This window comes from Leptopilina heterotoma, unplaced genomic scaffold, assembly GCF_015476425.1.
Source record: "Leptopilina heterotoma isolate Lh14 unplaced genomic scaffold, ASM1547642v1 Lhet_191, whole genome shotgun sequence".
Classification (NCBI taxonomy): domain Eukaryota; kingdom Metazoa; phylum Arthropoda; class Insecta; order Hymenoptera; family Figitidae; genus Leptopilina; species Leptopilina heterotoma.
Window position 1 is genome coordinate 1,249,309 of NW_025110910.1, and position 16,263 is coordinate 1,265,571.

The 16,263-nt window shown below is 31.3% G+C and overlaps 1 protein-coding gene across 1 annotated transcript; it reads left to right on the forward strand.

Annotated features, from left to right (window-relative positions):
* The first annotated feature begins 376 nt into the window (after positions 1–376).
* Positions 377–2,694, forward strand: LOC122500766 (odorant receptor 4-like). The gene is made up of 6 exons (XM_043609852.1): positions 377–719; positions 867–1,197; positions 1,298–1,537; positions 1,711–1,821; positions 2,028–2,183; positions 2,543–2,694. Exons 1-6 carry the CDS (start codon positions 475–477, stop codon positions 2,594–2,596), a joined length of 1,137 nt encoding a protein of 378 aa, XP_043465787.1. The 5' UTR covers positions 377–474; the 3' UTR covers positions 2,597–2,694.
* Positions 2,695–16,263: the final 13,569 nt, after the last annotated feature.

Below are 16,263 nucleotides of genomic sequence, written 5' to 3' on the forward strand. Positions count from 1 at the left end.
TGAATGGTGCATGATTATTTTTTAGTCCATAAAGTCCGTATTTTTAAATACTTTCACTGGTTTGAACCCTGTTATAGTGGGTTAATTAAAATTATTCCATGATCACAATTAAACCCACAATAAATTCTCGTTGTCTATACAGTTCAGTGAAATGTTTTCAAGAATGATTTGTTTCAAAGCTGTTAAAAATGGATATGAAAAAATTCAATAAGTTTAGGGTGCATAAATAGATTGGGCATACAGAAAGCGTTATAGATCTTTAGCTACTACATTATGTACATAATCTATCTGTTTTGAAAGTTGAAGGTAAAAAATAACTTAATGTTGCTGTTCTTCTCTAGTTAGTAATATTTAATGACTACACGTACGCTTTTTTCAAAACAGAGACATAATACTGAAAAAAGTAATCATTCCTCTTTCTTTTCTTCTCACAAAAAATATAAATCTAGTTGTTTTCTTCACCGTATAAAGAATATGGAAATTCCTATTTTTCACTGGGGTTTAGAATTTATTCTTTCTGTTCTTGGCTTATGGCCTGGAAAAACTAATTTTTGGATTCCTCAGCTTCTTTTATATTTGTCACCTATTGTCATTTCACCCTTTCAATTACGACAAGTTCTTCTATGTGATAATAGAGAACAAATGTTTGATGGAGTTCGTGATATGGCCGTAATTATATTATTGGTAACCAAATTTGTAGTAATGCGTTACAATAAAAGGTAAGATTTCTAATGCTTTTTTTTGACTAAAACGATTAGAACCCAGTAAAATTTTTTTATGATTGTAAAATTATTACAAAATTTACGCAGTTTAGATTGTGGACACATCTTCTTTCCGTAAATGATATTTCGAATTTCTTATTTTAGCAATCTGCATTCTCTTTTAATAGATCTGGAGGACGATTGGAAAAATACAAAAGATGCCGAAGAGATGAAAATTATGATGAAGTATACAAAATATGCTCACAAATTTTGCGTTTATGGTTGGTCTCTCTACACAATTACTACCATTGCCTACTTCGGGCAATTTTTAATTCTTAACTTAACATCAGAAAATAAAATTTTGTTGATACCAGTAGCATATCCTTTTGATATTAACAGTTTACCAGTTTTTATAGCTGCACAAATTTATCAAACCTTCACATTTGGCTGTTGGAATTGTGCTAATTCTTTGTCTGAAATTTTACTAGGCACTTTGGTAATTTTTTCTTCTACATAAATAATTATTTTGTGTGTCACAATATCTCACTGAAGAAATAATGTGAATTTTGTAGTACAATTAATATTTCTTTTCATAGATATTTCACTTTTCGGGTAGACTTGAAATTTTACAGAATGAAATTGATAGTCTGAATATTCCACTGAATTCAATGAATAATAACCAAGATATAATAACGATTATTAAGAGTGTTGTAAATCATCATAGGAAATTGTTACGTATGAATAAAAAAATTGAGAGCATTTACTGTTACATTTGTTTAGCTCAATTTTTTAAAAGTACTGTTACCTTATGTCTTGCTGGATATTTGATAATAACCGTAAGCATTTCGTACAAAAATATTAATTAAAATATTAATATTTTTGTACCAGACGAGATAAAAAAAGTCTAAATTAAATCTTCGCAATTTTTATTTCGCCTAGGATCTTTCGATTAAATTCCAATCAATCTTTTAATGTTCCAACATTTACAATTGCTATTCTTAAATTTTAGACTATGGATGCTGTGGATTTTGTTTTAATAGCAAAGTATATCTTATTCATTTCTCTCATTTTAGTTCAATCTTTTGCAATATGTTATTCTGGAGAGATGTTATTAACCAAGGTTTGCAATATTAATTCATTCCTCATAGTTTCAAGTTTTTTTTTAATTAGTTGATGCCATAGATACTGTTAAGCTTTCAAGTAAATTGGTTTAATATTTTTTGAGTAATTGTGGTTATCGTCTTTAAAAATTCTATTTAGTCTTACTCAAAGTATTAATAATAAATATGATAAATAATAAATTCATAAATAATATAAATTGTGTAGAGTTCCGAGATTCCTCAAAGTATATGCGATTGTGCATGGTACCAAACCTCACCAGAAAAGGTGAAACTTTTACTATTCATTATAATGAGAACCCAACAGCCGATGTCGTTGTCAGTTGGAAAATTTACTGAACTGTCTATTAAAAGTTTTACCAAAGTAAGTTTTTGGAAATTATATAATTAATAATTTCGAACCATTAAATTTAATTAAAAATTCTCATATATTTAAGAATAGTACGTCCAAGCCGGCTACCTTCCTGAAGATCCGCACATCTGCATCACTGTCGATCCTGCCCTGGAATTTAAATTAAAAACCTTTATTGTTTAATGCACTGAAAAGCTTCTTTAATTACCCAGTCGACTTAATTAACTAAATCCATATTAATTTTATAAAATTATAAGAAAAGAGGCTTCCGGAAGGCTAAACTGCCCTACTGGTAGGCTCCTTGGACGTTCTATGAATAAAACCAACAGTAATATTATAATGAAACATTTTGAAATATTTTTAATTTACAGATTTTACAGACATCATTTTCATATTTGTCTGTATTACGAACAGCATATACATAAAGAAGAAAACAATTCAGCACTAATTTGTAGACTAAAAATTTTTATTTTATTCGAATTGATAGAATGAAATAAAATTGTATATTAATTGATTAATCTGATTTCCCCCTTGCCTTAAGATTTACTGTAAATTACTCACTATTGCCTAATACTTTTATAAAATCAATTATGGATATTCTCTAATTGATATATTATCTATTATGATGATTAAATTGTTTCAACTTGAAAAAGATGCTTAAAAAATCTTAAAATTAAAAAAAAAATCTTAAAATAAACTTTTAAAACTTTTAAAAAATGTACCCAAAAACGTCCTCAAGAGGTTCCCAAGAAGTCCTTAAGGCGTTTTTTTAATATTTTTCACTCTGGAAAACATTGGATCAGATATTAAATGTCTCAAAAATGTTTTTTGGATGTCTCAGTGGTATAATCATCATTGACCAAAAATATCCTTGGATTAGACGTTCTGCCAACTGTAAAAATTTACTTTATTACTATTTATTTGACGGTTGACCAGATAGGCCCTTTTGTACAATTTATATTCGTGCAATTCAAAAATTACTTATATCAAAAAGACATTATCAAAGTTGGTGCCTTAAATGTTAGAGTTCCGTATAAATCTAAACAATGTTGTATAGTGAATATTACTGTGTAATCATAAAAATGAAGTAACATAATTAAATAATTTTGTTTATCTGCTGAGTCTATTAAGAAATAAGTTTTTGTTGTAGTGAATCTTACAATGTAATAACAAAAATGAAGTAATTTAAATAATAAATTTGTTTCTCTGCTGATGTCTATTAAGAACTGAGTTGTTGTCGTAATTAAGCCCCACAAACTCACATGAAAGCACATAGATTTTTGAACAATCAATATAATTTGTAACAGAAAATTATTGTTAGTCTGAATGTTACAAAATTTATTCTTGTCGACTATTAATAATAGAAGATCGGGTTGATTATTGTAACGACATTGTCCTGAGTATTGTACGTAAAATTAGCACCATACAAACTTTCAGCGATTTTCCAAAGATGTGGTTTTACGAAACCATTCTTCTTCCGGTACTTTTTAAAAATTACAAAAAAAAACTTTCCTAATCGTAATTTTGGAACATTTGGCCAACTATGGTGCTTCTATTTCACTTTAAATTTCCTCGCAGAAGCTGCAAAAGAACTTTACACAATAAGTGAACCCATAACAGTGATTTTTGTTACAAAGAACATAAGATTGAAGAAAATACAATATGTTTAGGATGCATAAATTTTTTAAGCCTGTAGACGCTTTATAGTCACGTAGGTACTACATTATGTGCATAATCTATATGCTCTCAAACTTGTAAAATGAAAAATTTCCATGAATAGCAAATTATGTGAGCGTTAGTTGTAAAGTTTAAAAGAAAATAAATTCACATTTCTTAGAAATTTATGCTTTAGAGAGTACATTTTCTTGGTCTTTAAGGTTGTCAATAAATTACCTTTACATTGATGTTGCTATTGTTCCATAGATAGTAATATTTAATGATTAGTATACTAGAAAGCTGAATCAAAGTCGTCATTCTTCACTTTTTTCTGCTCCTACACATTGTCATCAATGAAACTTTCTAATTTGCCTTTTCTATTTTTTATTATCATCAATTGTATTAACGTACCGATATGAAAATTCCAATCATTCACTGGGGTTTGGAATTTATTCTCACTTTTCTTGGCATATGGCCAGATAAACCTAGTTTTTTGATTCCTCAGATTCTAGTATGTTCGTCAATTGTTTTAATTCCACCTTTTCAAATAAGGGATATTCTTTCTTATTCAAATAGAACACAAATGTTGGATGGAATTCGTGATATGATTGTAGTTATTTTTCTGGTTCTTAAATTTATGATAATGCTTTTTAATAAAAGGTAAGAGTCTTTAACTTACTTTTTTAATACCTTTAAATTACTTTTTCAATTTTATAATAAATTTTATATTTTGTCTCAATATTCTGACAAAGTATTTGATCGGTTGGACTTGATGATAAATTTAATTATTATTTATAAATAGAAAAATAGGGACTAAAGTATAAATAAAAATTTGTCGGATCTTTGAGAACTTTTCCTGTAAATGAATCTCGAGGTAGAACAACATATTATAATCCCAATGGTATTAATAACCTCTCCGTAGGTGTAATGTTTTCACCATTTTCTAGAAATCTGCATTCTCTTTTAATGGAATTAGATGATGATTGGAAGACTATAAAGAATTCCAAAGACGAAGTAGTTATGACGAAATACGTGAAATATGCTCACAAGTTTTGCATTTGCGAATGGTCGCTTTATACATTTACTTCTTGCGCATATTTTGGCGAATTTTTCCTCATTTATTTTACGAATACAGCAGATCAGAGAATATTATTAATGCCAGCAATGTAAATCCTCTACCGGTTTTCATAGCTACAACAGTTTATCAATCGGTGGTGTTTGTATGTTGGACTTGTGCTAATTCTTTGTCTGAAACCTTGCTTGGCACAATGGTAACATTTTTGTAGTTATAAAAAATATGAAAAAGAGAAAAAAATTAGAATTCGAATATAAGTAATATAATTATGTTTTCATGCAGATATTTCATCTTGTGGGTAGAATCGAAATTTTACAGGATGAAATTCAAAATATATCGTTTCCTCTAAATTCAGTGGATAGTAATCGATGTTTAGTGACGTTCATAAAAAATATTGTTAATCAGCACAGAAAGTTATTGCGCATTAGTCAAAAACTCGAAATTATTTACTCCTATATTTGCTTGAGTCAATTCTTTGAGAGTACGATTTCTTTATGTCTTGTTGGATATTTAATCATAACTGTATGTATATGAATCATAAAGTATAATTTCCATTATTTTAAGTCTTACAAATACATTTACATTTACGATTCTTTTATTTTAGTCTATGGATATGATAGATTTAGTTTTAGTGGTAAAATATATCAGTTTCATGTTTCTTATTTTACTCCAATCTTTTGCTATTTGTTATTCTGGAGAAATGTTATTAGCTAAGGTGTGTAATGTTTTTTTTTATAATTCACTTTTTGGATTCGGATTATAAGTCATAATACAACTAATGAATTATATATAATATTCCCAACAATCCCAAACTTATTGTAAAAATAACTTTTGTAGAGTTCCAGAATTCCTCAAAGCATTAGCGATTGTTCATGGTACGAATCAACGCCAGCAAATGTCAAACTGCTACTTTTTATTATTATGCGAACGCAACAGCCAATGACGTTGACAGTTGGAAAATTTACTGAACTGTCCATTAAAAGTTTTACAAAAGTAAGGTTTTAAAAATGTCCATCCTCGATTTTGATATATCCTCTATTTAAAGATTCAAAATCAGCTTAACGATAATTTAATACTTACAGATTTTACAAACATCATTTTCATATTTATCTGTATTGCGAACAGCATATACATGAAGAAGATACAGGACACAATTAATAGCCTGTATATAAAATAAATTAATAGCCTGTACTATAAAAGATTATAGTCCTTCTACATAGGAATATCTTTTAGGAAAAGTATAAAAAATGTGATGTATGACATTGACCATCATTTCTTAATAAATGAAAATAATTTGTTAGGGCATTTTTATTTTAGTCTTTTCTCGAATCTACCTTATAAACGAATTAGTAATTTTTGATAAAATTCAGACTTCTTATACACACATTTTATTATACACAGTACAATTTTATAATTATTTATAATGTAACCAATTTTTTATTAAGTAAAAAAAATTACTTCTCAGAAACAATATGGATCAAATCATATATTAACATCAAATGAATTGAAAGTCTCAGAAAATTATTTTGGTATTACTTTTTTAATCGTTTTCTACTTTTAAGTATTAAATGTTTCTATTTTATGAACTTCGACACAACACATTAGAAATTACAATAAGTACATTTTTTTCTTTAGACTACTTTTTGTAATAAAAGTTCTCTCAGTGTACTTATAAATTGAGCATATATTATCGATACTTTTGCTATTGATCGGCTTTTACTATCCTTGTGAATAGTGTTCGATGACTTATAAATATAATAATTTTCATTCGTTTTATTGATTTTCTCATAATACTTATGTATTGCTTATGTATGTATTTACCTAAAAAAATTATACATAGAATAATCGAAGATTGGATCATTAGAATAATAAAGATATTAATCTCTTTGTTTAAACTCGAAGTGAGTTTGATTTTCCACAGATTGACAATTCGAATACTTTTAAAATTTTATTGTGCCATGTTTCTAACACTTGTGGTGCAGGCTAATATAAAACATTATAATGAATCATTAATTAAACAGAAACATATTATTTATTTAAAAAATGGTTTTTTTCTTTTCTAAAAATTAGAATTTTGAAAATGGAATTAGAAAATAAAAAATTACAATTACTAAAGAGGGAGAATTGTCAAAAAGACTGCAAAAACCAATAGTTAACGATCAGCTTTAGGAACAAATTACCAATTTGGAAAATTAATTTTAAAAAATATGCTGAATGAGTAATAAACATTTAATGAGTAATAAAAGATGAACTACTTGGAACGGTTACTTGAAAGTTTTCCAAAATTTATATGCCGCTTGTCTACAGTAGAACAATTAAAGGTAATCTTCTGCTATAGTATATTAGACGCACGAACCCTGAGAAAGACCCAAGCATAAAGGCACGGACCGTGAGAAAGCCCCAGTCAGTGATTATCCAATCGCTCTTTGGGTCTTTCTCAAGGTTCGTGCTTCTGATACTTTTTATTAAAATGAGACGTTTTGCAAAAAATTACAATTTTAGTGTTTGGTTTGTTTACATTTTACAATTTGAGCTTGCTGCAAAATTATAAGTGCTATCTGAAAATATAAAATAAATTGTAAAACGTTCGTCGAAGAAAGTTAATATTGTTAACAGTTGTGCAGAATTGTTTGAGACTTGGAATTAATAAAATTTTAGTTTTCTTCGAAACAATTTTCTTTGTGTACATTTGAACGTAGCTGTCAATTTAAAAAAATACTATACTCTTAAGCGCATAATTTGTGTAGACATAAAAGAAAGGCAAATTTACAGAAAGGTCAACTACAATATTGTTTCATTTCTTTTTTTCTCTTGTCACAAAACAAGTGCAGTATATCAGAAAAATATCGTTTTTCAAGAGAAAGAAATGATTAAGAATAGATTTTATTATTAAATAATATAATTATTAAATTTTAGTAATTTGCAACTGTTCAGGATTCTAGATAAGTGCAAGTAATTTTGTAAAAATCTAATATTATTTTGTGACGTTGATATTAATTGGAAGAAAAAGTTGGTAAAACTTACTGTCCCTTCTGTTACAGATCACAATGAAGCTGAAAATCTACAATCAGCAACTAATTGTCACCTTCTTTCTATGCCTTCAAAGAAACATGACTAAATCATGCCCACATCATGTCAACTCAATTCTTAACATCGTAAAAACTCACATGCAAATTGATTCCGAATTAAGACAAATAATGTTATTTATCAACGAAAACATTAAATACAGTCAATTGCTAAATATGCGAATTTTACCAACTATTCTAGTTGATTTGCAGAATCTAACAGATGATTACGTTTCGCAATTGAAACGAAGTCAGCATATCGAAAATCCAAGATCAACATTATTTATCATCGCTGTTCAATCAATAGTGGATCAATCACTTCTCGAACTTTCAGAAATGGTAGATTTTTTTCTACGACTCGTCCCAGCGAAAAGGCGACCAAAAATATTAATTTTAGAAGAAGTTAGCACACTAAAAATTCAAAATTACACCGAATTATTCACCTCAATGTGGTCTAGAAATTTTCTCGATGTAACGATACTGGAATATGGCGAAGGAATTGAAGAAGACTATTTTTCACTATTTCACAACGTTATTAGTAGACAATTATATTATAATCCATTTTCTACGGAATTGTTTATTCACAACATTTCGTTGAAACAGAATTTATTTCCAGACAAGCTAAGAAACCTACATGCCTATCCTTTGAAAATCGGTTTCTTCCACTATCCACCCTACGTTTATTTTTTTCGAAACTCAACAGGACATGTGATAAATGTAGACGGATTCGATGTCGTCACTGTAAAATCAGTCGCAGAGGCGAAAAATTTCAAACTCGTGGAATATCTCACTAATAAAACTACCTGGGACGTAGGAAACTGCAAAAAAGAACTAAACATCGGTTTTGCTTACGATTTAATGTTGAACAAAATCCAATTTATCGGTGTTCAGGCAATCCGTCCAGTGAGATGTTTCAAAGACCTGATGGAAATGGCAACAAACTTTCAAATGGTCTACAATTACGCGGTGGTGCCAAGACCTATTGAAACAACAATCGACCTGTCGAATAAATGGAAACTGTTTCATGTTCTCACCTACTTTGGTCTATTGATGTCAGTTTTGTTCGTCTCAAAAGTTTTTGGCTTTGATTCAAACTTGAAAGAAATGACCTACCTTTTGGCAATGTCCCTTGGTTGGTGTGTGCCAATTCATCCAAAATCGGTTATAGAGAGGATTATTATGGGATCGATGTTGGTTACTTGTTTTTTTCTGTCATCGGACATTTTTTCGACGTTCACAAGCGTCAGTTTGCCGATTTCAACATCGTCTGGTATGGAGAATCTTGATGATTTGTTTGCATCGAATCTTGTGATGTACGTTCATCCGAATCTGCATTCCTCTGTGGCGCAAACTGACGCTGAGGCTGCACTGAAATTTTATAACCGAGCGATTGTGACACCTATTATTGATGATAATTGTATAGAGTATTTATCGGAGAACAAAAATATTTCCTGTATGATTAGAGGTCCTAGAGCAGTCCTGGCGGTTAGGGATTCGAAAAAGAAGTATGGAAAGTTGATAATTAAGATGATTAATGAATATGCGATTTTACAACCTGGGACAGTTCTTATGGAGACTGGATCGCCTTATGTTAAGTGTTTGGAAGATGTTTTGATGAAATTGGGAGAAGCGGGAATTTACAGTAAATGGTACAATAAGTATTTCAATGCTGAGGGGACTGATAAGACTACTTTAATTGATAGTGTCGATGTTGAAGGTTCGAAGTCTGACATTCAATTGAAACAAACTATTGGCTATATTTTAGCTTTAGGATTTTCATGCTCTGCCTTAGTATTCATAGGAGAAATTGTTTTTCATCATTTCAACAGTTCTGAAAGTGTTCGAAGACGACCTGTACAGCACCGAGAGTTGCATCGTTATTGGTAGATTATAAATGTTAAGAAAAATTATTTTAACCGAAAGACTAGACAATCAAAGCCTCAAAAAAAAAATTAATGCAAAAGTGTCTTATTTAATATTTTATTTCTAATTACTCAGAAAATCAGCCTCCACAGCAACTTACAGCAATATTGACAACATTGCCTCAATATTACTGCAAGTTTCACAATATTTAATATAATTCTAATCATCTGAAAATCACCTGAGTTCTAGTAGGGACTGAGCCCTACACAATCCTGAAGAATACAGAATTTTATTACAATTTTTAATTAGTAGCACCCTTACCCGAATGAATGAAAGAATTTGTCGATTATTATTATAGTTAATTAATAGTATTTAACAAAGTAAAAGTTATTACCAATAAAATATTTTCATATATTGATATGAAATAAAAAATATTTTTTTGTTGCAAAAACCATCATTAATTAAATATTAATCACTAATAGATAAATTGTAGCCAGAAGTTTTAGAGATTTTTAATTTTGAAATTTCAAGGCCATCTTTGAGAATTGGTAAATTTTCGTTTCTCACTGTCATTTTCAAAGCAAGATTTAATGCTGTTGTTGTTAATTTAACGTGTCACTAATAGATAAATTCTAGCCAGAAGTTTTAGAGATTTTAAATTTTGAAATTTCAAGGACATCTTTGAAGACTTTACAAAGTTTGTAAGCTTCACTGAATTTAATCATTTTTTTTTTTTATTTGACAATTATTGTTTTATTTATTATGTTACAATTTATTATTAATATTAAGGAGAAAAATAATTTATATTTTCATTATTCTTTGCATCAAGGTCACGTTTCTCGAGAAACCAACATTTAAAAAAAGTAAAGTAAATGAGTATATCTAGAACACGGACGATGAAGAGAGACCGACTTTTCAAAATTTCAAAAATTAACGCAAGTTATTACTTTTAAATAATAATAAAAGTTTTTTTTTTCTTGTCATTTTCAAAGCAAGATTTAATGATGAAATTATTAATTTAACGTGTCACTAATAGATAAATTCTAGCCAGAAGTTTTAGAGATTTTTAATTTTGAAATTTCACACCTTTGAGAATTGGAAAATTTTCGTTTCTCACTGTCATTTTCAAAGCAAGATTTAATGATGAAATTATTAATTTAACGTGTTGGTGATACATAAGTCATATTTTAATTGAAACATTAGCTTTCATTTAAGACATGAATGAATAAATTCTAGCCAGAAGTTTTAGAGATTTTTAATTTTGAAATTTCAATGCCATCTTTTGAGAATTGGTAAATTTTCGTTTCTCACTGTCATTTTCAAAGCAAGATTTAATGATGAAATTATTAATTTAACGTGTTGCTGATACATGAGTCATATTTTAATTGAAACATTAGCTTTCATTTGAGACATGGCTGAATAAATTCTAGCCAGAAGTTTTAGAGATATTTAATTTTGAAATTTTAATGCCATCTTTTGAGAATTGGTAAATTTTCGTTTCTCACTGTCATTTTCAAAGCAAGATTTAATGCAGTAGTTGTTAATTTATCGTGTTGGTGATACATAAGTCATATTTTAATTGAAACATTAGCTTTCATTTATGACATGAATGAATAAATTCTAGCGAAAAGTTTTAGAGATATTTAATTTTGAAATTTCACACCTTTGAGAATTGGTGAATTTTCCTTTCTCATTGTCATTTTCAAAGCAAGATTTAATGCTGTAGTTGTTAATTTAACGTGTCACTAATAGATAAATTCTAGCCAAAAGTTTTAGAGATTTTAAATTTTAAAATTTCAAGGACATCTTTGAAGACTTTACAATGTTTGTAAGCTTCACTGAATTTAATCATTTTTTTCTTTTATTTGACAATTATTGTTTTATTTATTATGTTATAATTTATTATTAATATTAAGGAGAAAAATAATTTATACTTTAATTATTCTTTGCATCAAGGTCACGTTTCTCGAGAAACTAACTTGTAAAAAAATTAAAGTAAATGAGTATATCTAGAACACGGACGATGAAGAGAGACCGACTTTTCCCCCACCCGAACGTAAATCGACTACTAAAGTGGGGATGACTCTCGGCGCAGGTATAAATACGCGTCTTCCAACAGCTGCGGATCATTATCTCGCCGACGATCGACAAGAGTTATAGAGCATCATCTAGAGTTTTACTCTTTTTTTTTTTCTTTTGTCGTAACGCTTAGAAGAATATTGTAATGGCTGCATCAAAGGAAGGAGGTTTCCCTACCATCGAAGATTTCTCCACGCTCATTGTGCAACGCATCATTACAACATCAACCGACAACGAACAATCACAATGGAATCTTCCTGTCGAGGAGTCTGGACTGATTGCTGTTAAACGGCAAGACATTGATGGACTCATCAAGAGAATTCAATGGCTCGAGCGCGACAACGTGAAGCAAGTAGAAGTTATTCGTTCATTAAACGAACAGCTTAACGCACATCCAGAGAAGTTTGCAGCTCCTAGTGTTGAAGCAAAAACATCCGATCTGTATCTTACTCTATTCAACATCACTGCAAAAGAGAGAGATACAAATGAAAAATTATTAATCAACACCATCGAATTAAATGAGAAGAAAAAAAAAATCTACGAGTTGGAGGAAGTCATCGATTCGTATGATTACGATTATAAAGCACTCAAAAAGGACTGCGAAAATCTTCGTAGAAAATTGAAGGTGATCCGTCACGTTTTCCAAACTACAATGAATGAAGTCTTCCAGGCACAAGTGGAGATCCGCGACCCTCGTCTTCGTTCAAAAGCTCCTGAAGGATGTCTCAATTGCGGCAAAGTTGGTCATGCATATCGTCAGTGTCCTGTAGCGTACAGCGGTGCATTTTGTCAAAAATGCGCCAGCCCCGATTTTTCGACGAGCGACTGTCCATGGCCACACAGTTCATCAAACAACAACATCGTCACCGAAGGCAAACGATGCAAAATATGCTGGAGGTCACCCAACAAGCCAGACATCTGCTGTTACGAATGCAGAAAACGATTGCGAGATGCCACTGTAGAAAAGAGACTCAACGATCATCTCCAGTCTGAGATGAAGAAGAATTGTTCGAAAAAATCATTAAATGAGCCACCAAAACAGAGCCTCATCACAGTGCTGTCGTCAAAGAAGATTGTCGAGAAGAAGAAGTCGCTTCAGTTGGACTCTGACGATAGTGATGAGGAATAGAGACATAATATTTCTTTAAAACCCAAAAACAAAAAAACAATCGGCCCTTTTCAGGGCCAACAAATCTTTTTTACGTTTGAATTTTTCTGTTGATTCTCAATGCATAAAAATAACAATTTTCATTTCAGAAATTAACGCAACTTATTACTTTTGAATAATAATAAAAGTTTTTTTTCTCTTGTCATTTTCAATGCAATTTTTGATGCTGTATATGTTAATTTAACGTGTCACTAATAAATAAATTCTAGCCAGAAGTTTCAGAGATATTTAATTTTGAAATTTCAAGGACACCTTTGAGAATTGGAAAATTTTCGTTTCTCATTGTCATTTTCAAAGCAAGATTTAATGCTGTAGATGTTAATTTAACGTGTTGCTGATACATGAGTCATATTTTAATTAAAACATGAACTTTAATTTAAGTCTTGAATGAATAAATTCTAGCCAGAAGTTTCAGAGATATTTAATTTTGAAATTTCAAGGCCATCTTTGAAGGCTTTAAAAAGATTGTTAGCTTTACTGAACTTAATAATTTATTTTATTTGACAATTATTGTTTGATTTATTATGTTATAATTTATTATTAATATTAACGTGGAAAATAAGTTATATTTTAATTAATGTTTGCTTGCATCAAGGCCAAGCCATCGCAAAACGAAAAAAATACCCTCTTTCTTTTCATTTAATTAATTAATTAATTAATTATCGAACGACTTAAGAGCTTTATTCATAAGTATTATTTAGTTTTGTTTAATAATATAAATATTCGGTCAATTGTTGTCTGTTGGTTTTTCAGTCACGTTTCTCGAGAAACTAACTTGTAAAAAAAGTAAAGTAAATGAGTATATCTAGAACACGGACGATGAAGAGAGACCGACTTTTCCCCCACCCGAACGTAAATCGACTACTCAAGTGGGGATGACTCTCGGCGCAGGTATAAATACGCGTCTTCCAACAGCAGCGGATCATTATCTCGCCGACGATCGACAAGAGTTATAGAGCATCATCTAGAGTTTTACTCTTTTTTTTTTCTTTTGTCTTAACGCTTAGAAGAATATTGTAATGGCTGCATCAAAGGAAGGAGGTTTACCTGCCATCGAAGATTTCTCCACGCTCATAGTGCAACGCATTATTACAACATCAACCGACAACGAACAATCACAATGGAATCTTCCTGTCGAAGAGTCTGGACACAGTGCCTCAAACAACAACATCGTCACCGAAGGCAAGCACTGCAAAATATGCTGGAGGTCACCCAACAAGCCGGATATTTGCTGCTACGAATGCAGAAAACGATTGAGAAATGCCACTTTTGAAAAGAGACTCAACGATCATATCCAGACTGAGAAGAAGAGTAAGTTCCAATAAAACATTAAATGAAGCACCAAAACAGAGCCTCATCACTGTGCATCAATCGGCCCTTTTCAGGGCCAACAATTGTTTTTTACGTATGAATTTTATGTTGATTCTAAATATAAAATTCACAATTTTCATTTCAGACATGCTGCAATTGTCATAATTGTAGAAAGATTTAATGATGTTGATGTTAATTTAACGTGTCACTGTTAGATGAGTCATAATATTTCAATTGAAATATTGCCGTGGCGGCACGCTCCGATAATATCCTATTGCGACGTGCTGTGATTGGCTGGCAGGCCTGATTTTGCCTGTAGTTGGAGATCGCGCGAGAACCAAGATGACGTTATCGTTCTCGGAAAAACCGTCGAAGATCATTTAGAGAACGTTAGGCGTATTCTCAAACGATTGCGAGATGCTAATTTACGTGTAAATCCGGAAAAATCCGAATTTTTTAAACGAAAAATACATTATCTCGGTCATATGGTAGACGAAAACGGTATCCATACCGATCCTGAAAAAGTCAAGTCAATTTTAAATTTTCAAACTCCCAAAAACGTGACAGAATTGAGACGATTCATGGAAATAATATCCTGGTGTAGACGATTCATCCCCGATTGTTCGACCCTAACTCAACCTCTGACGCGTCTTCTCCAGAAGAAAAATCGATGGCAATGGGGACCAGAACAAAACGAAGTTTTCGAGACACTCAAAAAGAAATTATCGTCGGCACCAATTCTCGCTTCTCCCAATTTCTCGGTTTCTTTTTGTCTCCAGACTGACGCCAGTCAGTATGGACTCGGAATTGTTTTAACACAAATTCAAAATGATCAGGAAGTCGTTATCGCGTACGCAAGTCGTACCTTGAATAAATCCGAACAAAATTATTGTGATATCGAGAAGGAAAGTTTGGCGATAGTTTGGGGAATTTCAAAAATGAGGTACTATCTCGAGGGATATTCATTTACCGTATTAACAGACCACGCGTCACTCCGTTGGTTGCAAACGATTTCGAGTCCAACCGGCCGACTCGCTCGATGGAACGTACATTTACAACAATTAGATTTTACGATAAAATTCCGAAAAAGTAAATCTAACCTTGTAGCCGACGCTTTATCCCGCGATCTAAACACAAACGAAAATCACACCAAAGATTTTACCGACGAAACGGCGTTCGTTATTGACGTAAGCGATCAATGTGTTTGGTATCGTGATTTATCGAAAGCAGTGAGCACAAATCCTGACCGATATCCTGATTTTTCAGTAAAAGACGGGTTGCTGTATCGACATTTGCACCATAGTCTTAATTTTACTGACAGAGACAAGGCTTGGAAATTGTGCGTACTTGAACCTATACGACGCAAGGTTCTCAGCGAAAATCACGATGCCCCTACAGCAGGCCATCTCGAAATTGCAAAGACGATCGCTCGAATAACCGAAAATTATTATTGGCCCGGCATGAATGGCGATATTTCCCGTTACATACGGAATTGCGTTTCATGCCAGGAATTCAAGACGTATCAAAGCACAATCCACGGTAAGATGGGAACTTGTAACGCCTTCCAACCGTGGGAATACGTTTCGATGGACATCGTTGGTCTGCTAGCACGCTCCTCTCGTGGAAACAAGTACCTCGTAATTTTGCAAGACAAATTCACAAAGTGGGTTGAATTACACCCTATTAGAGAACAGAAAACCAAATCGATTATTCAAGTTTTAAAAGATAAAATAATTCTTCGGTTCGGTTGTCCGAGAATTTTGATAACCGATAATGGTTCACAGTTTCGCGCCAAAGATTTCGAAAAATTAGTTAATGATTTTAATATCTTGCATCAAAGAACACCTCCTTATTCCCCGCAGTGTAATCCGGTGG